The following is a 23,658-nucleotide window of genomic DNA, read 5'->3' as shown; positions in this document are numbered from 1 at the left end:
GAGGAAGTTAGTACCATGGCTCCAGCTGCTGCTGCAGCTTATTTTGAGGCATAACCAACATGCTCATTTTTTCTCTCTACTCCTATAAATCCTAGATTCCTCTCACCCTCTGCCAACACCTCTGATGGCCTAGGTGGCTTATGTAGTGGAATGGCTTAGCCCTGCATCCCTGAAAAGTCTGAGCCTCTGGTTGCCATGCTGTGAGACAGCCTGAGAAGTCATATTTGTCAATTTACTATAAAAATGGGGCAAGGAAATAGTAAGAGACACCAAATGGATCACAAGGGTGCCAAACGTTCATCCCTGCCCTATATATATTTGTAGCCAGCTTCCTTCCTGGTGATTTCTCTTGCTTCCTTCCCCTGGTATAGCATCCCATTTACTACTAGTAAAATATTCAGCCTCTACCCAAGGCTACCTTTGCTCTTCCTCTATCATGGATAGAGTCCTCATTATTACCTGGGCATTGAGTGATCTAGCTCCAGAATCCCATCTTAGCATCTGCTCTTTCAAATCATTGACACTAGCTGTCATGGGTTGGGTTTTCTAGGAAGCAGAATCTGAATTGCAGGGAGTTTATTAGGAGAAGAAAGCAGGATAGGGCAGAGGGCAAAGTCTGGCCAAAGTACATCTGTGATAGGGATTCAGTGGACCCTGTGGGGAGCTCTGAAGCTGGAATGACCCTGCATGGACCAGTCATTGGATGCTAGCTGCTCAGGGAAGGTGTGACCTTGGGCAAGGGGCTCTTTTCAGCCTGCAGCAAGGGTAGGGGTTGTGGGTGGGAGATATAGGTCATTCATCCCTAAAGGGGTTCTGGGAAGCATAACACAACACTCATGATGGTTTATATCCTGCGGTTCTACCAGTCAGCATGACCTTGGCATCTGCTTTAAAGAGGCTTTTCAGCCTGGAATGGAGGGACTCTCTGCATGCCAGGCACTGATATACTTCTATCATAGAACCTTCAGTGTTGATGGGCTTTATTCCCCTTCCCCTGCTGATAGAAGGATGGGAGAAAAGGATGTGTTTGTGATAGAATTAGGTTTGCATCTGGGTAGATCCTGCTGGACTGTTTGGAAGAGAGAACAGGTGATCTGTCACAAGAAACCATTGGCAGAAGACTCCTTGAAGTTGAAAGTAGCCCTTTGTATTAGCCTTTGTGACACAGAATTTATCCAGTGAGCAATCTGCTCTGGTTTATTGTCTGGACAGAGCCACAGAAACAGAAGAATAAGCTGGGACCTGCCCAGGTTCACCACAGAAATCTTTGCATAGCACCTGACAACTAATAGTGCTTGGTTTCTACTTATTTATGTATTTCAGAATATTATGGGGTTACACACATTATGGCTACACAGTATGCTTCCGTATATTTTAAATCAAGGTTATAGTTGGTTTCTACTTTTTGAAAGTAGGACTGCCCTCCCAGGTACTTAGCCTTTCAGTATTTTCTCTTTCTTCTAGAATTTAATTTTGATAATTTATATTTTCCTAAAATCATCCACTTCATCTGTTTTTTAAATATAAGTTCTAAAAGGATGGAGCCTTTGTCTTGTCTAGTTCCCTATCACTGGTATCAGCACAAACCACAGAGCATTTTCCTGCAAATACTTGTTGTATGAGTGAATGTGTGTGGGAGGAAAGATTACTTTGGAGAGAAGAAGGAAGCATTAATAGTGCCTCTCTTAATAGTGATTCATTTTTTTCAGGCCACCCTTGAGCCTTTTTTCATTCAAAACATTCATGAAAAAAGTGCAGTTCCCAAGCAGCTGGAACTGTTGATGTAACAATATTTAAAAATACCATTATTAAAGAGCACGGCAGGGGATTCTCCGGGTCTTCTAGGTATTCCACGATCTCCTATGGTCTTCCGGCTGTGATCTTCCTCTGCAGATCGACCACTTCACGTCTTTCAGACAGCTTTTCTCTTTCTCCTTCTCCCCATTTCAATGATTCATCGAGAAGGAATGAATGAATGAAGACGCCACTGTGAGTCGGGCACTGTGCCCGTCTCCGCGGAAGTTTTGTTTTTCGCCGATGTTTTCATACACTACACTGGAGTGCAAACCTCACGCCGAGGTTTGGGGCGACCTCGCCGTTGCCCGGCTCTGAGCAGCGGCAGCGCAGCGCCCCCTGGTGCCCGTCCCGAGGCGCGCAGCTCACGATCCCCTAGTTGCTGCTGTTCCCTCTGGCTTCGGAGCTTTCAGGGTTCCAAACTGTTGGTAGTTGGACCAACTTGAGCCTCGGCTCCTAGGGGGGCCCTCCGGAGCCTCCCGCCCTCCAGAGGCTATGAAGAGGAGCACTCGCAAAACCAAAAAAGGTAACTGGGGAGTGGGTGATGTCTTGGGGACAAAGCCTTCCTCACTTTTCCTCCTCTGTAAAATGGCACCATCACCCTGTTGGGCTGGGAGAAAATCTCTCGCTATTGCCCTTTTATTAAGGTATAATTTCCATACAGTAAGACCCCCCCCCAACCCTTTTAAAGCACAGCAGTACGAGTCTGACAAGCATACACCCACGTTGAAGCACCACCACAATCAAGGGACAGTTTCACCACTCTCTAAATTACCGTGCCACAGCCCCTTTACAGCCAACATTCCCCCACCTCAGTTCTACACACACACATACACATCTGTTTTTATAATTTTGCCTTTTGTATGGAGAATGTTTTGAGAATGGATTCATACAGTAAGGAGGCTTTTGAGTCTGGCTTTTTTCACTTAACCTTGCTGACTTTTGGAACTGAGCTTCCTAGTATATGACATCATGAGCATGCAAAAACACACAACAGCACTGATGAATGCCATTTAGCAAGACACTGCCACACATCAACACAAACACAGCTGTGAGACACCAAGGTTATGAAATCTTACTGTGCTACCAGCGTAAGTGCACAGTGGCAAGTTCGAGAACTTAATTGTCAGGCCTTGTACAATGACAGCTCTGATGGTCATTTCAGAAAAAGAGTTCCAAAATTGCTTTGAAGGGTGGACTAAGTGCTGAGATCTGTGCATAGCTTCCCAAGGGGAGTACTTTGAAGGTGTCCATAGTGATATTCAGCAATGAGGTATGCACTTTCCCCATGTTTTCCTTCCTTTCTTTCTTTTCTCTTTCTCTCTCTCTGTCTCATTTTTGGAGACAAAATTTCACTGTATTGCTCTTGGTAGAGTGCTGTGATGTCATAGCTCACAGCAACCTCAAACTCTTGGGCTTGAGGAATCCTCTTGCCTCAGCCTCCCAAGTAGCTGGGACTACAAGTGTGTGCCATTATGCCCAGCTAATTTTTCTTAGTAGACATGGGATCTTGCTCTTGCTCAGGCTGGTCTCAAACTCCTAAGCTCAAGCAATCCACCTGCCTCAGCCTCCCAGAGTGGTAGGATTACAGGCATGAGCAACCGCACCCAGCCTACTGTAGCACTTTTTCTAGGATGAGTTCAGCAACATAATTATGACTTCATATGTCTCCTCCACTAGGCTGTAAGATCATGAGGGCAAGAAACACATCTGTTTGGCTTACTGCAAGAAACTCTAGCACACTGCCTGCATCAGTAATATTTGTTAAGTGAATAGCAACAAATCAATAGTAACAACTATTATTTATGAAGCACTTATTATATGCCAGACTCTGTGCAATATCCCTTTAATGGTTTTAATTAACTCCCAGAACAGCTCTTCAATGTGGACACTTATTGTCCTCATTTTACCGACAAGGAAACTGAGGAATGGGGAGGTTAAATAACTGTCCCAGGGATTGGCTTCAGAACCCCATTGAGTATTGCCATGCTGCTCTCTTGGTGAAGGACTGAAACAAGTTCTCCTCTTTATATCAGACAAACGTGTCAGCAGCAAGGTCAAGTCATCTGTGCACAACTTGAGCAAAACTCTGCAGACCAAACTCACTGTGAGCAGCCTGGGAATAGGCTTGATCCTCATTCAGCATGGGCCCTACCTCCAGATCACTCACCTCATTAAGAAGGGGGCTGCAGCTCAGGACGGGAAACTCCAGCCAGGTGACTTTGGTGTCCTCATGCCTCCCAACCACCCGTCTCCCTGCCTCCTTCTCACCTGCCTTCAGGGAGACTAGAGTCATGGGGTTTCAGTGTAACCATAAGGACATGATGACATTGGCTGAGAACCTGTGGGCCAGCCAATCATTATCACTTACATAACTCTCACTATTGGTTGTCTTAATTCACTTAATTCCTATAATAATTGTTATTATTAGCCACTTTTACTGATGAGCAAACTGAAGCTTAGGGAGATTGAGTTCCACATCCAGGTTCACCTGCATCTTGTGAGTGGGCTACAAACACAGGTATAGTTGATACAGAGCTTATGCTGTCTGTGCATATAGATTTTTTCTTTTATATTAATTACTGACATTTAGATACATGATCTCATTTCACTCTCATAACCTCTGATTAAACCATCTTATAGACAGGGAATCATGTATTTAGTAACTTGTCCACAGTCACACTGAGGACTGGGATATGAACCCTCTCATTACCACCCTGCTTTTCTTTGTGTGAGTGAATTTTCCATCCAGTTCAAAATGTCCTGGCCTGGGCCTAGTGCTGTGCTTTTAGTGGGTAAGGCCCAATGGAATGGTGAAGTGGTAAGAAACAAAAGCCATTTTGTGTTAGCTGCCCTGAATTCGGACCTATACTCTACCACTTTCTAGTTCTATGACCTTGGGCAAAGTTACTTAACCTTTCACGCCTTAGTCATCTCAACTACGATTTGGGATAGTCCCATCTTTGTCAGATGTTGCTAGGATTTGATGAAATAATATTTATGAAAGTGCTTTTAAAACCAAAGTTTAAAAAGCTATAGAAATATTCGCAGTAATTTTTCTTAGGCTGTTATTAGAGATTCTCTATACTATTGTCTTTTTTTTTTTTTTTTTTTTTGAGACAGAGTCTCAGTCTGTCTCCCTGGGTAGAGTGCCATGGCATCATCACAGCTCACAGTAACCCCAAACTCTTGCGCTAAAGTGAGAAGTTATTCCGAGACATGAACAAAAGAAAACGGAGTCCAGGTTCTGTGTAGGCAATGTGGCCTTTATTCACTCGGGTGTGAGTGGGCTGAGTTCGAAAATGAAGTCAGCATGTGGGTTAAGATGGAGTGGGAATATAAGGGTTTGGGGGTTGGGATTGATGCACTCATTCCTTTCTGGGTGGGACTTGTGCACTCGTTTCTGTGTCCCTGCACTCAGCCTTAGCATAAAGACATCATCTTGCCTCAGTTTTTCTATTTTTTGTTAGTAGAGACAGGGTCTCATTCTTGCTTAGGCTGGTATGGAACTCCTGAGCTCAAGCAAACTGGCCTCCCAGAGTATTAGGATTACAAGTGTGAGCCACCGCACCTGGCATTTTTTCTTAATAAAAGATGATTGTGATTGTGGGGAAGAAATCCTCAGGACTCTGACAAAAGTACAGCAATTTGGGAGATAGGTAGAGAAAGAAAGCAGGCCAGAAGCCAAATTGCTTGATTACAGCAACCCGCCTTCCCATACTCCTGTAAATCCTCATGATCCTGACAAGAGTATAGCCATCCTGGGAGGACAGCTAGTGATAAAAAGCAGGTCAGAGACCAAATGGCATTGTCACAGGAACCTCTCTCCCTACCCTCCTGAAATGCTTTAGGGCTAGGGTTCCTGGGAAGCATCAGGATCTCCTACCCTTGTCCTGGGTGGCACTAGAGATAAGGCCTTTGTGCAAGATTAACACCTTTTGTGGAAGGTGGTAATTCTAAAATCAGTCTCAGACACAGCATCTTTCACTCTGCAGAAAAGATAGACTTCCCTCACCTCTTATGGCCCCCTCCCACATTCCAACTGCACTAATAAAGGTCCCTTGAAACTGTATGAGCTGAGCTATTTTCTGGCCAGACTCCATTCTGCTCCTTTAAAATAAAGCCTATCCTTAATCCTTGGACTGACCTTCTCTCCTTCAGACTCTGGCAGGACTCTATCCCTAAACCTCTCAGTGATAAGTGCCCCAGTGGATTGATGCATGGGTTTGCAACCCTGGTTACCTATCAGAATCACCTGGGGAGCTTTTAAAACTAAGACAACTAGGCCCCATCTCCCCACAGGTTCTGATTCAATTGTTCTGGGATTGGGATAGGGCAGTTTACATCTTAAAAGCGCTTTATGTGATTCTAATTTGCAGCTAGGGTTGGAAGCAATGGATTAAAGAAGAAAGTAGTTAAATCATGTTTTTATAAAACAGTTTACCTTACCTCAAAATTCAAAGTGTTTCTCCAACTTGTCACTACTTGGTGCTGGCAAACAAATCACCACAGGGAGAGTTCTGGAATTCGCAGACTGAAAGAACGCAGCTCAGGTCCCATGGGCTTTTCTGCTGCTTCTCCTCAGCTTCTCTGGGGTCAAGTGATAGATGTTTGTCCATGATCCAGGTTCACACTCTGGGGTGCTCAAGGAGAATGCTTTTATGCCTGTTACCCAGAATATCATGATGGAGCCTCAGTTAGTGGGCTTTTTGAGATCAGAGGCAGCCTTAAATTCATCTTTTAAGCTCAAACGTGGTGGCTCACACCTGTAACCCTATCACTTTGGGAAGCTGAAGTGGGAGGATTGCTTCAGTTCAGGGGTTCTGAGACCCGTTTGAGCAAAAGTGAGACCCCATCTGTATGAAAATAGAAAAATTAGCCAGGCGTGGTGGAGTATACCTATAGTCTCAGGTACTTGGGAGACTGAGGCAGGAGAATCATTTAAGCCTGGGAGTTTGAGCTCACTGTGAGCTATGATGACACCACTGTACTTTAGCCCAGGTGAGAGAGGAGACCCTGACTTGAAAAGAGAAAAAATCCAGGACTTACTTGTAGCATTGGTACATTTATTATGTCTGTGCTTAATAAATGAATAACAAGTAACTGTCCCAGGCATTGTGCAAGGTGTTTTCACATCTATTACCTAATTTAATATTTGCAGCATTCCAGAAATACAGATAATAAAATATAAATGAAATAACTTGTCACAGTTAAGTCTGTGGTCAAAGCTAGAATTTGAACCCAGTTCTACTTAGGAAGCCCATACTTCTCTAGCCAATAGCCTAATAACTAGAAAAGAGATTTTAATATAGAGGAAGTCCAGAGCCTCAAATCTACTTGTGACAAGTCCACCAATTCTCTTCAAGGTCTCTGTAATTCAGACATTTTCAACAGTGATTCTGAGATTTTGGGAGGTGATAATCATTAAAAACTTGCTATTTCTTTGACTCCATTGCTTCTCAACCCCGTTATTTGTCATCCACCTGCTTTGAATTTCTCTCCCGCTTGGGTTTTCATCTTGATTTCCTAATTTAGTTTAGTATTAGTTTATTCTAGCTAAACTTTAAATTCCTTTGACCAGGGTGGCTTTAACAGATTCTAATAGCCAAAAAGTCTTAAGAAATGAATGTGGCTTTGACAGTGAATAGCAGTCAAGTACTGGCTATTATCCTTACCAGGCCACATGCATTCAATCAATGTTATCTAGGAGGGTGTAGCCAGACAGATATGGGCCCTACCAACATGCATCTTACAATCTAATTGGGAGAGAGGAAGAAAAATAAACAAAATATATTATTCAGCAGTGGCTTGGCTGCTATAAAGTTGATTTAATATATGTGATCAAGACGAAGTTTATATAATGTCATTCCTACAGCCTGTTAAAGCAGAAAAAAAAATGTGTAATGAGGTTGGTGTTTCTCTATGAAGGGCAATGTTAATATCTATTGCCAGAGTAATCACATTCATACACTGACACGTTTGGGTTATAGCCAGAATGGTCAGGGAATTAAGCTGTTTATTTTCTGCCCTCTTGATAAAAGTCACCCTATTACAACATAATTAAGCTGAATGCCAAGCCATAGCTTTCAGCTATAAACACTCCTTTTAACAGAAGGCAAGTAAGCTCCTCCAGCGAGGGTTATTTTTTGCTGTTGTAATTAACCTCCGTAGGATGAGCAGCTGTTTCATGCCGCACAGTCTGCAGGTAGCCTTGTTTCATTCTGAAGTTAGCTTCAGATACTTGGTTAATTTTTTACCCCTAGCTATTTTTTAAGACCAAAGTAGAAGGGCTTTCTCCCCACTCCTTTAAGTATTCATTTTCTTGAATTCTGGGAACTTTTGTTTCTGATAGGATCTGGAACTATGGAAATTTGCCTTGACATCCTTAGAAGCTTTTTTTTTTCTGTGAGAGTCTCACTCTGTCACCCTGGTTAGAGTGCTATAGTGTCTTAGCTCACAGCAACCTCAAACTCGGGCTTAAGCCATCCTCTTGCCGCAGACTCCTGAGTAACTGAGACTACAGGAGCCCACCACAGTGACTAGCTACTTTTTCTATTTTTATTTTATTTCCTTTTTTCTTTTTTTCTTTTTTTGAGACAGAGTCTTACTTTGTCACCCTCGGTAGAGTGCTGTGCCATCATAGCTCACAGCAACCTCAGACTTTTGGGCTTGAGCAATGCTCTTGCCACAGCCTTCTGAGTAGCTGGGACTAACAGATAGATGCCTACCACACTACCTATTTTTTCTATTTTTAGTAGAGACAAGGTCTCGCTGTTGCTCAGGCTGGTCTCAAACTCTTGAGCTCAAGCAATTCTCCCACCTCAGCCTCCCAGAGTGCTGGAATACAGGCGTGCGCCACCATGCCTGGCCCCTTGGAGGCTTTTTCGGAGCAGTACAATTCTTGGTTTAAGCCTGGTGGGTGCTGCATCAGAGAAGGTGCTTCTTCTTGACCTTTTTTTTCTCTGAGGCTGGGCTTTAGCTATCTTGGAATGATGGAGAATCCTTAGCTTCCCACTCACAGAAAGCTAAATATCCTTTGGAACATCATCAGGTCATCTCATCCAATGTCAGCTATGAAGTCCCCATTTTACTATTTGGCAGGATGTCAGTACTAAGACCTGAAGATTAACATTTTTGCCCAATGTGAGTCTGTTCTGAGAAAGTAAACTCCTGGTATTCCTCAAGTCTAGGTGAATGCCCTTCTAGCAGCCAAGGTTCTTCACTGTAAGCAACAGAAAACAGTTCTGTTAAGGCACTGCATTTAGGGTATTGTGTGACAGAACTGCCAGAAAGCCTGGAGAACCAGGCATGGAAAATGGTGAGAACAAAGGGTTACATATAAATACCCCTGGAAACCAGATTCTCCCGTCACTCCTCTGTATTTCCTGCTCCAGGTTCAGTGACCTAGGTGGGAGAGCCTAGTGGCTGGTCCATGCTTTGGCTGCTGGGGGTAGGGATGTGGGGAAGTTAGTGCAAGTGAATAATTGCTCTTTTAAGTCCTTCAATTTGGAAATCTGAACATTTGTTGCCAAGAAGTAGTCCTCTTCCCCTTTGCTGGGGCCTCAGAAGCTCCATGGTTAACCATCATGCAGTCCTCCTTGTCCTGCATTGTCCTAGAGCAGCGGTTCTCAACCAGGGGGTTGTGACCCACAGGAAGTGTATTAAAGGTTCATGGCATTAGGAAGGTTGAGAACCACTGCCCTAGAGGACCTATCTATCAAATTTATGTGAACCCACATACTAACTGGTTACATATCTTAAGTCTAATCAAAGCATGCCTAATTGCTCAATGTTACATATAGAACTATTTGCTCAACTAATATTGGATTTAGGCAGAAAATTAATAAAATGAAAGGCTTTATGTTTAATATGATCTATTAATGGTGGCGGGCACTGGAAATTGCCAGGCAGGTATAATAGAAAGCAGGTCATTTATTTCTCACTTAGTGTAAGTGGGTTTTCTTTCCCAGTAATAGCCATTCATTTGATTTGAAACCAATAGATTTTTAGAAACCTAAGAGATGGTTCAGATTATAAGTGGGTTTTTAGCCTCTCACACCAAGAACTTTGGAAATGTCTCAAAAACATGATATAATGTCTACCATCATATTGGTATTAAGAAACGTCTTGCATGGATTCTTCATTATGCAAAGGCCACATGTTAAGGAGATAAACATCTTTAGTCAATAAGAGCTGATGCTTGGTTTTGATTCAAAATTAATCAACAATATGAACCCATAAAATACATCACAGTAAAGCCAAAGATCAACATGGCCCATTTAAGATATTATCTTAGTTCTACTGATAACTTTTTCCCCTCCTTTTCAGGTGATGTTCTGATTAGTGTTGGTCATGCCAATGTGTTAGGATATACTCTTCGAGAATTTTTAAAGCTTTTGCATCAAATCACCATAGGAACAGTGCTACAAATCAAGGTTTACCGAGATTTTATTGACATACCCCAAGAATGGCAAGAAATACATGATTTAATCCCTGAGACCAAATTCCCAGTATCACAGTAAGTAGTTCATTTTAGGAATTCTTTGTTATAATACATAACCCCAGCGTTTACGAGGCACAGGGTCCTGGTTTAATGGGAGAATTATCTAATAGTAAGGAGCATGGTGGGAGGGGTTGGGACACTGCCAAAATAATTTATTGTTTTTTTGGAATGGACAATCTGTAGTACCTAATATGAGGTGGTGCAACAAAGGCAACTTGGAGTTAAATCCTGTTAGGAACTATGTCCCACACCTACTTGCATTTTGCCCCTCTTTCCTAAGTCCTTAAAATGTTAATTGTGAATCCTATTTCCTCTTTTTTGTGTATTTAAGTTTTTTCTTTCTGGGTCTTTCTCAATAACATTTAAGCCTTTTTTTTTTTGTTTGCAGTTTTTGGCTGGGGCTGGGTTTAAACTTGCCACCTCCAGTATATGGGGCCAGTGCCCTACTCCTTTGAGCTACAGGCATTGCCCACATTTAAGCCTTTTAAAGCCTCTCTCAACCTTAAACCCTCCCTTAACTCCATCCTGTCTGCTTGTCCCCCCCAGACACTGCCCTGTCCTTCACTTCCCTCCCAGCTTGCTGAAAGTACTGAGCTGTATTAGGCATCTCCATTTCCTCAGGTCACGTCAGTGTTCCCCAGACATTCCTCAGCCTAGCTCAATTCAGTGTTCCTCAGACATTCCTCAGCCCAGCTCAGTCTGGGCTTTCTTTTCACCCTGAGAGCCTTTTCCGTGGCCATCCACAAACCTTCATACTGCTGACCCCAGGGAACTCTTGAGTCTTTGTTTTACTTGGCTTCTGAGCAGGATTAGATACTTCGCAACTCCCCACTGCCACTTGTCTTGAAATACCACCTTCCCCAGACTTCTGTGGTGCCACACTCCCCTGATTCTCCTGCTACCTCTGGTCACTTCCTCTTGGTCTCTTTTTACCACACTTTGGGGTTCCTCAAGGTTTACTCCTCAGGACTCTTCTCTCAATCTCCTTGATGCCTATGGTCTCTATATGCTATCCATATACTAATCACTTTCAAGTTGTATTATCTCCAAACATGTACATTTTTTTTTTTTTTTTTAAGAGACAGGGTCTTGCTGTCTCAGGTTGGAGGGCAGTGGTGCCATCACAGCTCATCATAACCTTTAACTCCTGGCGCAAGGATCCTCCTTCCTTGGTCAGTCAGGTAGGGTGATGTGTGCCCGTAGTCCCAGCTACTTGTGAGGCTGAGCCCAGGAGTCTGAGGTTGCTGTGAGCTAGGCTGACACCACTGCACTCTTAACTGAAGCAATACGGCAAGACTGTTTCAAAAAGAAAAGTAAGTTGAAATGCAGCTTTGGATCTCAGACAAACCACCTAATAATCTGAGAGGTTATTTCTTTATATATAATACTAGAATAACAAGGACTCTTCTGAGGATCAGTTATATGTGGAAATGTGCTGTAGAACCTAAGAGCATGTAGAATTTGAGAGTACTCTGATGCAAGACTGGTTCTTAATAATTCTGTCAGGATTTCTTTTTTTTTTTTTTTTTTAGACAGAGCCTCACTTTGTTACCTTGGTAGAGTGCTGTTGCACCATAGCTCACAGCAACCTCAAACTGTTGGGATTTTTTTTTGAGACAGAGTCTCCCTTTGTCATCCTCGGTAGAGTGCCGTAGTGTCACAGCTCATAGCAACCTCCAACTCTTGGACTTAAGCGATTCTCTTGCCTCAGCCTCCTGAATAGCTGGGACTACAGGCACGCGCCACAAGGCCGGCTATTTTTTGTTGCAGTTGCCACTGCTGTTTTAGCTGGCCAGGGCTGGGTTCGAGCCTGCCACCCTTGGTATATGGGGCTGGCGCCCTACCCACTGAGCCACAGGCGCTGCCCAAACTGTTGAGTTTAAGCTATTCTCTAGTCTTCAGCCTCCTGAGTAGCTAGGACTACAGGAGCCCACCACAATGCCAGCTATTTTTTGGTTGCAGTTGTCATTACTGTTTAGCTGGCCTGGGCTGGGTTCAAACCCACCAGCCTCAGTGTACATGGTTGGTACTTTATTTACCAAGCCAATGCCTGGCTGGTTTTTAGAGACAGGATCTCACTCTTGCTCAGGCTGGTCTTGAACCTGTGAGCTCAGGCAATCCACCAGCCTCTCAGCCTCCCAAGTGCTGGGATTACAGGTGTGAGCTACCACGCCTGGCCCTTCTGTCAAGATTTCTGAGCACTACTGTTGTAGTTGTGCACCTCTGCTTACTGAGATGCACTCAAAAAAATATCAATAGGCTGGGTGCAATGACACATGCCTGTAGTCCTAGTAATCTGGGAGGCAGAGGCAGGTGGACTGCTTGAGCTCAGGAGTTCAAGACCAGCCTGAGAAAAAGTGATACCCATCTCTGCTAAAAATAAAAAAACTAGCCCAGCATTGTGGCGGGTGCCTATAGTCCCAGCCACTTGGGAGGCTTAGGCAAGAGGATCTCTTTAGCTCAAGAGTTTGAGATTGCTGTGAGCTATAATGCCACAGCACTGTACCCAGGGCAACAGAGACTCTTTCTCAAAGAAAAAGAAAGTTTACCTCTCTACTAAGGTATTGAGTCATTTTTACTGAGAGCTGCTAGTCTTAAATTGTGTGATTTTCTTTATCCTTGATTTAGAGTCCTGCAAAGCGATTCAGAAAATCTCAATGTAAGAACAATTTGTCTTAAAAAAAAAGGGATTGAAAACGTGTTTGTTATTCCTTAAGTTTGTGGGTTTAGCCTCATAAATTGTGGTATTCTCTGTGTATCTTCTTGCCTTTTTTTTTTGAGACAGTGCCTCAAGCTGTCCCCCTTGGCAGAGTGCCGTGGTACAGCTCACAGCAACCTCCAACTCCTGGGCTCAAGCGAGTCTCCTGCCTCCGCCTCCCAAGTAGCTGGGACCACAGGCGCCCGCCACAACGCCCGGCTATTTTTTGGTTGCAGCCGTCGTTGTTGTTTGGCAGGTCCGGGCTGGGGATTCGAACCCGCCACCTTAGGTGTACGTGGCTGGCGCCTTAGCCGGTTGAGCTATAGGCGCTGAGCCTCTTCTTGCTTTTTATTTACTTATTTTGGAGAATCTTATGTTGCCCTCGGTAGAGTGCTGTGGTGTCACAGCTCACAGCAATCTCAAACTCTTGGGCTTAAGTGATTGTCTTGCCTTAGCCTCCCAAGTAGCTGGGACTACAGGTGCCTGCTGTAACATCCAGCTACGTTTTTGTTATAATTGTCTTTGTTGTTTAGCAGGCTTGGGCTGTGTTTGAACCTGCCAGTCCTGGTGTATGTGGCCGGCACCCTAACCACTGAGCTATGGGCACTGAGCCTTCTTTTTGCTTTTTAAATGGTCAATTTGCCATACTTAGATTTTAATATTCTGAATCTCGAGCTCCCGTCTAATGAACATGCTTAGAACACAGTTATTCTATAATCAAATGGTTAGGAATTCAGGCTTTAAGGCCAGGCACAGTGGCTCACACCTGTAATTGCAGCACTCTGGGAGGCTGAGGCGGGTAGATTGCCCTGAGCTCACAGGTTCAAGACAAGCCTGAGCAAGAGACCCGTCTCTAAAAACAGCTGAGTGTTGTGGTGGGCACCTGTAGTCCCAGCTACATGGGAGTCTGAGGCGAGAGAATCACTTAAGCCCAAGCGATTAGAATTAGAGCAAAGGTTCTCAACCTGTGGGTCACGACCCATAGGAACTGTATTAAAGGACTGAGGCATTAGGAAGGTTGAGAACCACTGAGTTAGAGGTGCTATGAGCTGTGACACCAAAGCACTCTACTGGGGGTGACAAAGTGAGACTGTCTCAAAAAAAAAATAAGTTATTGCACCCTGCTAATGCCCACGTTTATCCTTCTTGCTCTGAGTGACTACTCTTCTGGGTTCTTAAAATTCTGTGGGAGCTGAAAAGTAATTTAACACAGAGCATTATTTATTCTAGTCTTTAGTCAAGTCCCTAGATACTTTTTTTTTTTTAGACAGAATCTCTATAGCCCTGGGTAGAGTGCTTTGACATTATAGCTCACAGCAACCTCAAACTCTTAAGCTAAAGAGATCCTCTTGCTTCAGCCTCCCAAGTAGGTAGAACTCCAGGCACCCACAATGCCTGGCTCATTTTCCTATTTTTGATAGAGATAGGGTCTTGCTCTTGCTCAGACTGGTCTTGAACTCCTGAGTTCAAGGAATCCACTTGCTTCTGCCTCCCAGAGTGCTAGGATTATAGGTGTGAGCCATCATGCCTGGCTGAGAAGAGACAAACTTTAGGGAAAGCTGTTCGAATTCTTGGAAGCAAATAAAATAGGCAGACTGCTAAGAGTACTAGTGGTAACACAAGTCTGACAGGTCAGGGAATGAGAATGTACCAGAGGAATGTACCAGAATGTAATCAGAAATATCTGTTTTTTGGCTCAGCGCCTATAGCTCAACCGGCTAAGGCGCCAGCCACGTACACCTAAGGTGGCGGGTTCGAATCCCCAGCCCGGACCTGCCAAAGCAACAATGACGGCTGCAACCAAAAAATAGCCGGGCGTTGTGGTGGGCGCCTGTGGTCCCAGCTACTTGGGAGGCGGAGGCAGGAGACTCGCTTGAGCCCAGGAGTTGGAGGTTGCTGTGAGCTGTAATGCCACGGCACTCTACCCAGGGGGACAGCTTGAGGCTCTGTCAAAAAAAAAAAAAAAAAAAGAAGTATCTGTTTTGGGTTCTACTGGGCAATAGCCCTGGGATGAGGGCAAGCAGGTGACAACATTTGTTCTGGACAGTAAGAGCAAGTGCAGGTACTGCAGGCACTGCAGGCATTAGCAAAGTTCAGAGGCCTGTAGTTACTGGCAGGCAAGCATCACCTAATTTTCTACAAACGAGAAAGCCAGTAGTTGGGGAAAGAAATAAAAAAAGCCTCTAATGCTTTTCTAGAAGAGAAAGAACTGGAATAGTGAATGACAAGAGACAGGTGAGTATAAGGGTGCTCTTCAAATTCACATCTGTAAACCTAAAAGAGAGGCAAAGAATGATGCTCTGTGTGGCAGTGTCAGGAGAATAAAAGAAAGACTTTTGAATGGCTAGCATGTTGAACATCCCTGAGGCACTCTTTCTTGCCTCTTCTGAAAATCAGTAATTTTCTGTTATTATTGTGTGACCCATGAGAACAGAGTTCTCAGGAGGAGGTGGTCAGGTTGAACCTGTCACTGTAGCTGCAGTGATATCGACCCACCCTTTAATGCCTCCTATATTTGGTAGTTTGGCAATAGTCTGGTCAGTAATTTGGCATTAGCCTATACAAAGCTTTTTAAAGTAGTGTGGAATAATTTAGGGGAGAATTTGATTTCTCTTTAGGAATGGAAAAAAAATTAAAAGTACTTTTAAAAATAGAAAGACTTCAACAACACAAAAAGGTAGTGCTAAAGCTAACTTGTATCTTATCTTTTATTAGTCAAAGTAGGTTTTAAGACCTCTTGTTTGGTGATCACAAGTGTTCAGTCATTAAGAATCCTTCATTCACTATTTGTTTCATTTCAGCACACCAATGAAAACTGGGAAGGAAAACGATGAAGCTCTTACAAGCAGTGATGATAATGAAGATGTAGTTTCAGATAAAAGACTTAAATATTATAGATATCCACGGTCAACTGGGCATCTCCCTGCAGGGAGACCAATATCCATCTCCAGTGACTGGCATAGATATAAAAAGAAGAACCGTACTATTAGTGTAGGAAAAGACATTAACTCTGATGTGACAATTCACAGAGATCAAAAGACAGAAATGAGAGCTCCTTCTCCATACTGGACAATGGCGAAGCATGGCAACATAAGCTCCTCCTCCTCGGCTTCCTCTATCTCAGATGCCTTCTGGCTGGAAGACTATGCCCAAGCTGAAAAGGGCAAAGGTCAACCAGTATCAAACATTGGTTAGGCAGTTGTTTGTAAATCTGTGATCATACAAGCACTTACCTTAAAATCACACAATTTTTGTTCATCACTATATGGAAGCTTGCTATACTTACAGAAATATGTACATTGCAAAGCCTTCACAGACCTTTAAAGTGATTAGAATTCCCTGGAGTCTTGCAGGTCTCACAAATCTTATTCTCAAAATAGCAACACAATTCAGATCATCGAAGACTGTCTTTTCTGTGAAGAATTTCTCATCTTTTAGAAAATGCAGTAGCGGAACCTAGTATCATAATGTCTAAACATAGCAGAGAACTTCACTTAAGGTAAATATCACATTTTTTCTTTAGATATTTAGTTTCTTTTTTCTTTTTCTTATTCCTTTACATCCTAACGTTGAGGGACTTTCTTTTTCTAAGTCTTGAGATCTAATCAACACTTTCCTGCTCCCCAGCTTCAAGTGCCCTACTTTAATAATAGGGATACATTCTGTGGCTAGCTGTTCACATGTTTTCCCCCCTTTTCAGCCCTAGTTTTACTTTGAATGTTGTATTGAGAGTTAACTAACTGAAAAAGACAGGATAGAAACAGACAAGGGAGAGACAGGAGAGAAAAATAAAATTCTGCCAATGAAGATAAATCAAGACATATAAAAAAGTAATGGGAATACAGGATATGATAAGAAGTTTGTTTTCCAGAAACAATTCTATTACAAAGAAGGCAAAAGCAGGTAAAAACCAGACTATTTAACATTATATCCCAAATGACAGATTTAACTTGCCTTTTTTTTTTAATGAGACAGCGTCTCATTTTGCTTGGTAGAGTGATGTGGCCTCATAGCTCACAGCAATCTCAATCACTTGGGCTCAAGCAATTCTCTTGCCTTAGCCTCCAGAGTAGCTAGGACTACAGGCGCCTGCTACAATGCCTGGCTATTTTTAGAGATGGGGGTCTCGCTTTTAGAAAGGTTCTGGAACCTGTGAGCTCAGGTGATCCACCTGCCTCAGCCTCCCAGAGTGCTGGGATTACAGGCATCAGCCATTGCGCCTGGCTTGAACTTGCTTTTATCTTAAAAAGCAACCAATAATTATCTGGAACTATTTACCCTGATAGCCACTTGACCTTAAATTTAATAGTTTCTGATGCTTTTGTACTCAATTAGATTTCTGTATCTTTTATAGTATCTATATCATAACATATAATATTTGATTAAATGATTAGGAAAAATGCTAGACAACATTTAAGCAGAATGCTTTATTGACTTTAGGCCAGTTGGAAAGAATTTATACTTTAAGATATTTTACCTTATTCAAAAAAAAAAAAAGGTAAATATAGTAGACTTTCAGCTCTCTCTTGTAATATGTGCTTCAGTATTAAAACTCATCAACAAAAGGTGTATGTCCCAAATTTCCACTTGCTGCCATTGACTTCTGGCCTGAAACAAACTTCTTTGCAGCCTTTAAACAAGATAAACAGACAAAGTTAACAGAAATAACAATAAATGTCATCAAGTAGAGGAACTTAACTTATTTTGTCATTTCAAGAGTTTATGGATAGAACATTTTAAGCAAGCAATTCTGTAACAGTTTCTTGTGAAAATTAAGTATGAGACAGCTGGTGCTTTACTTCAATATGTGACAATGTAGAGGGAAAACTTTTGTTCTTCTGAAGGTTCCACCATATATATAATATATAACTAATTGAACAAGGGCAGTGCTCTAGATAAGTGGGCAGCTGTTAAAAAGGGACTGAAGCAAATACACTGACATTGCCAAATAGGGGAGCAGGGCTGTACTTTCCCATTTCTGTAGTACAATGCCAAACTATCTGGATCCATAAAAATACATTGACTATTCACTTAATAGTCAAACTTTATAGCCTAGTATTCTTTGTGCCACTACATCAAGTTCAAAGCCACTTGTTTAGGTTAAGTGTAATACCACGAGGCAGGTCGTGTTAGAGCAGCAGCCTCCATATTATCTCAGGCCACCATTTTTAAAAAATAGAGAACAGATGGTGTTGGAGGCAGAGGTATGGGAGTCCTGATGGGACTTCCATAATGATGGCATATAAGATGAGTGGTAGTCACTGGAAGAGTATTGTAATAATGAATTTAGGGGCCAAGGGAAATCCAGTCAGGGTTGTGATCTTGAAATACTTGTTTTTTCTAACCCTATTGTCCCTACACAGGAAGACCTACTGGTGAGAAGATGGGTGAGACTTCAGTGATGGAAGGTGAATTGGTATTTTTAATGTAGAAAGGACTGGGAAAATCCACTTAAGAGCTGATTCTGTAGTTTACATGCTTGGTAGGTGAAGCAGGGAACAAGAAATATAAGACATAGTCCTTGCCCTTAAAACAACTCAATCTTGTAGGGAACAATAATACATGTGCCAAAAAAAAAAAAAAGCAGCAAGTGTAGGAGAATGTCTTAGGTTGAAAAAGGTAAAGAAAATCCTGAGGTGTTGGATGAAGTATATGGTAGGACAGAGTTTGTATCTTGAGGGTGAAGAGAAAAATAGCAAACTTTACTAATTAGTTTAGAATCCTATGAAACTGCCAATATCCAACTCTTCTTGACCTCAAAGAATTTAAAATGGCTTAACCTAACGGTAATTTATTTGAATGAGGAAGATACAAACCCCAAACACTCTTGATTTTTTCAGGAAAAACTAATGGGGAAGTGCTCTCCTGCCTCCCCACTAGATAGACAGGAACTAAACACAAGAATGACATACACAGCCCCAGGACGCTTATGCATTCTTTCTGCAATTGGATCATTAAGGTACTCTGAGGCTAAATCCTAAGTTGTTATTTGCTTACATTTATGACATCATCATCAGCCACTGAATCAATCTCCTGAAGGACTCTGGATGGTGGGATGTAAGAGCCAGCAACTAGCGCCTGGGATCCAACTTCATCCAGGAAACCCTCAGAAGACTCCACAGACATTAAATATCCAGCTTTCAGCTTGTTTCTGTTCAATAAAGGACAGTAGTCAGTTTTATAGAGCCAGACAATTGTTTTTCGGTGTGTGTCGGATGACAAAAAAACTTTATATAACTGATATGGGAATAGCATATCTTCCCCCTTCTCAAATTCCTCAAGAATAACCCCGTTTCCTGCTCTGGAATGTAACAGCCTGAAGGGAAGAAATCTCTTCAGGGTTCCAGAGGTGCCCAGTGAAGGCCTAGTCTGTCAAGTTTGGCTTCTCATCTGTAGGTCTTTATGCTCCTGCACATTTGGGCAAGACAGCTAGAGCTTCTTAATGTTTCCCAAGGCTTCTGGATCCAGTTGTACAATATGGATCCTCTGCAAGTCACTGGCTAGAAATAGCATGTTCTTTCTGCTGCCCCCTGACACAGTGAGTTAGAGCTGTATTTTTTATTTTTTTTATATATATAATATATAGTAGAGATGGGGGGTCTCGCTCTTGCTCAGGCTTGTCTTGAACTCTGAGCTACGCAATCCACCCACCTCAGCCTCCCATAGTGTTAGGATTACAGGCATAAGCCACCATACCTGGCCAGTGAGGAAGATCTCTACTGTCAGTGAGAGAACTGCCATTCACTGACATACAGATGCCCCTCGACTTATGGTAGGGTTATGCCCTGATAGACCCATGGTAAAGTGAAAATACCGTAAGCAAAAATGTATTTAATATACCTAACCTACTGACGTCAGTTTGGCCTGGCCTACCTTAATGTACTCAGGATACTTACATTAGCCTATAGTTGGGCAAAAATCATCTAACATGAAGCCTATTTTACAATACAATGTTAAATATCACATGTATTGTTGGCCTAGAAAAAGACCCAAATTCAAAGTACAGTCATGTGCTGCAGAATGACAATTTGGTCAATAATGGACCATATATACAATGGTGGGCCCACAGGATTATAATGCAACTGAAAAATTCTTATTGCCTGGTGACACTGTAACATTATAGGCCAATTGTTCTTTTTTTTTTTTTTTTGCGGTTTTTGGCCAGGGCTGGGCTTGAACCCATCACCTCCGGTATATGGGGTTGGCGCCCTACTCCTTGAGCCACAGGTGCCGCCCAATTGTTCTTTTCTAAAAATAAATTTAATGTAGTCCAGATGTACAATGTTTCTAATCCACACCACTGTACAACAACGTCCCAAGTCTTCACATTCATTCACCACTAACTTACTCAGAGCAATTTCCAATCCTGCAAGCTCTATTCATGGTAAGCCCCTATCTAGGTGCACCATTTGAAATACCTTTTATACTGTTATTTTTACTGTACCTCTTCTACGTTTACATACATAAATATTTACCAATATATCATACTTGCTCAGCTATAGAGTACAGTAACATGCTATATAGGCTAGGAACAATAGGCTATACCACATAGCCTCAGACTGTAGAAGGCTATACCATCTAAGTTTGGGTTCTGATGCACTTCTCAGAATATATCTTTGTTGTTATGAGGCATGACCGTATGTCAAAATTATAACAGTTTTGCACCATTGTAAATCTGAAAAGATATTAAATTGAACCATGGTAAGCTGGGAACTAAATATATTGTAAATTTACTCTCTGGTTTCTAGAGGCCACAGGCCAGGAATCTTAAAGACTCTTGTGTCAAACCTGGGTGTCAAGACTGGAGATGGTTTCGCCATAACAATTCTAAATGGTCTACAGCTGGTGTAACAATGTTATACTGTCTTGACCTGTTTGCTTTTGCCTTTTTTTGGTATGAACTGGGTTCTCTTCTTAGAGAAAAAGTGTCTGCTTTTGATGCTTGCTTTTTTAAGATTTTTATGTTTATTTTCTTCTTCAACTATTATTTTATAGACATGTACTGCCTTTTGTACTTTGGCAGATTTCAGGGATGTCTGAGTAACTTCTGCTGTTGGTTTATTTCTGTGATATCTATCGGTTAGTTGTTGCTGCCTTTTCTAGAGCCTATTTGTTTCCTCCAAGGGCAAAGTAGTCAATCTTGGGCAGGGAAACAAGACATTTTTAAAGTATATTCTTCAAAACTCTTCAACATGTTTTTGGTGAACAGGCAAACTAACAAGCTTGAAGTGCTAAAGTTCTCTATTCTCTTTCTTTACTTCATTAAATATTTTATTATTTATGTTACCATTTGGAAAACTGTCAATATAAAATGATACTAAAACCTCAACAGCTGGGCGTAGTGGCACATGCCTGTATTCCCAGCACTCTGGGGGGCTAAGGCGGATGGATGGATTGCTTGAGTTCATGAGTTCAAGACCAACTTGAGCAAGAGCAAGACCCCATCTCAAAAAAAAAAAAAAAAAACATAGCTGGGTATTGTGGTAAGAGCCTGTAGTTCCAGCTACTTGGGGGGCTGAGGCAAGAGAATTGCTTGAGCTCAAACAGTTTGAGGTTGCTGTGAGCTATGATGCCATGACCCTCTACTGAGGGTGACAAAGTGAGACTATGTCTCAAAAAAAAAAAAAACCTCAACAGACTTTTTTAGAGACAGGGTCTCACTCTGTTGCCCTGGCTGAAATGCAGTGGCATGATCATAGCTCACTGCAGCCTTGAATTCCTGGGCTCAAGCAATCTTCCTGCATTACCTTCCAGAGTAGCTAGGACTACATTGTGGCCTAATCTTAAAAAAACTGTTTATAGAGCCAGGGTTTTGCTACATTACCCATGCTGGCCTTGAACTCCTGGGCTCAAATGATACTCCTCCCAAAGTGCTAGGATTATAGGCACAAGCCATCTTGCCCAACATATTTTTAATGTGAGGTTTTGGTTTTTTTTTTGAGAGTCTCAGTAATCGTGAGTATAGTGCTGTGGCATCCTAACTCACAGCAACCTCAAATTCTTGGGTTAAAGTGATCCTCTTATCTAAGCCTCCCGAGTAGCTGAGACTATGGGCGACCACCACAATGCTCAGCTATTTTTTTTAAGAGATGGGGGTCTCCCTCTTGCTCAGGCTGGTGTCAAGTTCCTGAACTCAGTCAATCCACCCACCTTGGCCTCTCAGAGTGCTAGGATTACAGGCGTGAGCGTGAGGTTTTGATTAGTGAATTAATTCCTGGCTTCTGATACTTTTGTGATAATTTCAGACATTTCTATTAAAGAAAGACACCTAAATAGGTTCTTAAGGCACTGTCACTTAGCAGAATGTTTGCCGAAAAAAAAAAAGTATATATACATATCCCCCCCAAAATAGTATTAACATGCTGGGATTTTTCTCAGTGAAGGCAAGGAATGGTGGGGAAGGACAGCACAGGTCTTGTTAAGCCCTACCAGCCTGGTGGTGCCTGTGGCTCAAAGGAGTAGGGCGCCAGCCCCATATGCCGGAGGTGGCAGGTTCAAACCCAGCCCTGGCCAAAAAAAAAAAAAAGCCCCAGCAGCTTAAGTATGGGTACAAAAACATCAATTTGAAATAAAACAAAACCCAATTCACAATTCTTCTCAGAAAGAAACTGTTCCTTATAAACATGGTATTTCATAAAATCACTTTCGCTATTTAAACCCTAAAAAAACTATCATCTCTTGGCATTCTATATTGCAAGATTTCCATTTAAATAAAATTACAACTTAATGTAGCAATTTTACCACATTGTCAAGTTAATTAAAAATGTATTTTACCTGTAATAAACTTTACCAAGTGGTTACTAATTTGTCTCTTCACCAGTGACATTCAACAGACTGCTTTTTGATATTTTTCTCTTTCAGTATATAGCAAAACCAAGAATCTTACAAGAAAAAGTATCAACTCCATCAATATGGCAGAAAACAAACACATCTTGACATTAGTAACCAAAATTTCATTTTCTACATATTGCCCTACCTTATAAGAACTGTTACACTTATTAAAAAAATAAATTTTCTTAAATTAGATTTGTAACTTAGATTTTTTCTTAAGTAAATCTACTGTTTCAATTTATTCTTACCATTTTTTGTTTCTGGTACAAGCAACAGAACTGCATTCTCTCAATCCTTGGTACCATGTATACAATATTTAATAAACTGTGTTGTACTAACACAAAGGATGCAATTTTGTAGCCTGTTCAGTACAACAAAACTAACAACACTAATGGGAACAGAACTGACTAAAAATTTGTTCCATCCTGGTTTGCAATTCACCCTGTCTTACTTCCCCTATGGGCAATACTAAATGATCACAAAGACTATTTGAGTTGTAGGATTCACATTTTGAATTGTGCTAAGCAGATGGAGTCAAACCTAAATATTTTCAAGTGCTAAATGAAAACACAGGATGATTTCCAACTTTGTCCAAAGTCTGTCTCTTTTAATTAGAGAAACTCCCAAAACTACTAATGAATTAGTTTTGTTGTTAGCACTTTTAACTTGGATAATGGGAATTTAAAAAATCACCAAAGAGCAGGCAAGTATTTTAGTTTGTCTTATAAAAAGAATAGAAGGTCAGGTGCAGTGGCTCACGCCTATAATCCTAGCACTCTAGGAGGCCAAGGCAGGAGGATCCCTTGGTCTCAGGAGTTTTTTTTTTTTTTTT

At 41.9% G+C, this 23,658-nt stretch overlaps 2 protein-coding genes across 3 annotated transcripts in view; one reads left to right on the top strand and one right to left on the bottom strand.

Moving 5' to 3' along the window:
* The first annotated feature begins 2,289 nt into the window (after window positions 1–2,289).
* On the top strand, window positions 2,290–16,401 carry PDZD9 (PDZ domain containing 9). The gene is made up of 3 exons (XM_012808913.2): window positions 2,290–2,320; window positions 10,123–10,312; window positions 15,797–16,401. Exons 1-3 carry the CDS (start codon window positions 2,290–2,292, stop codon window positions 16,188–16,190), a joined length of 615 nt encoding a protein of 204 aa, XP_012664367.1. The 3' UTR covers window positions 16,191–16,401.
* Window positions 16,402–17,407: 1,006 nt separating this feature from the next.
* The window catches only part of LOC100962593 (cytochrome b-c1 complex subunit 2, mitochondrial), a 35,814-nt gene continuing 29,563 nt past the window's right edge, over window positions 17,408–23,658 (bottom strand). For both annotated transcript variants that reach the window (XM_003795709.3, XM_023516696.1), the window contains 2 exons: window positions 18,993–19,146; window positions 17,408–17,625 (listed from right to left, as the gene is read on the bottom strand). In XM_003795709.3, coding sequence (XP_003795757.1) covers window positions 17,542–17,625; window positions 18,993–19,146 — 238 coding nt within the window. In that variant the 3' untranslated portion in view covers window positions 17,408–17,541. The remainder of the gene's footprint in view (window positions 17,626–18,992; window positions 19,147–23,658) is intronic.

The sequence above is a fragment of the Otolemur garnettii genome, unplaced genomic scaffold (genome assembly GCF_000181295.1).
Source record: "Otolemur garnettii isolate 467f Iridium unplaced genomic scaffold, OtoGar3 scaffold00096, whole genome shotgun sequence".
Lineage (NCBI taxonomy): Eukaryota > Metazoa > Chordata > Mammalia > Primates > Galagidae > Otolemur > Otolemur garnettii.
The sequence above is the reverse complement of the archived record's forward strand: the minus strand, read 5'-3'. Positions and strand labels throughout refer to the sequence as shown.

Excerpts from the sequence above, each read along its gene's own strand:
- PDZD9 (XM_012808913.2), top strand. The coding sequence starts at position 2,290 with ATGAAGAGGAGCACTCGCAAAACCAAAAAAG. Across the intron at positions 2,321-10,122 it reads CACTCGCAAAACCAAAAAAG|GTGATGTTCTGATTAGTGTT; the intron begins GTAACTGGGGAG and ends CCTCCTTTTCAG. Across the intron at positions 10,313-15,796 it reads ACCAAATTCCCAGTATCACA|CACACCAATGAAAACTGGGA; the intron begins GTAAGTAGTTCA and ends GTTTCATTTCAG.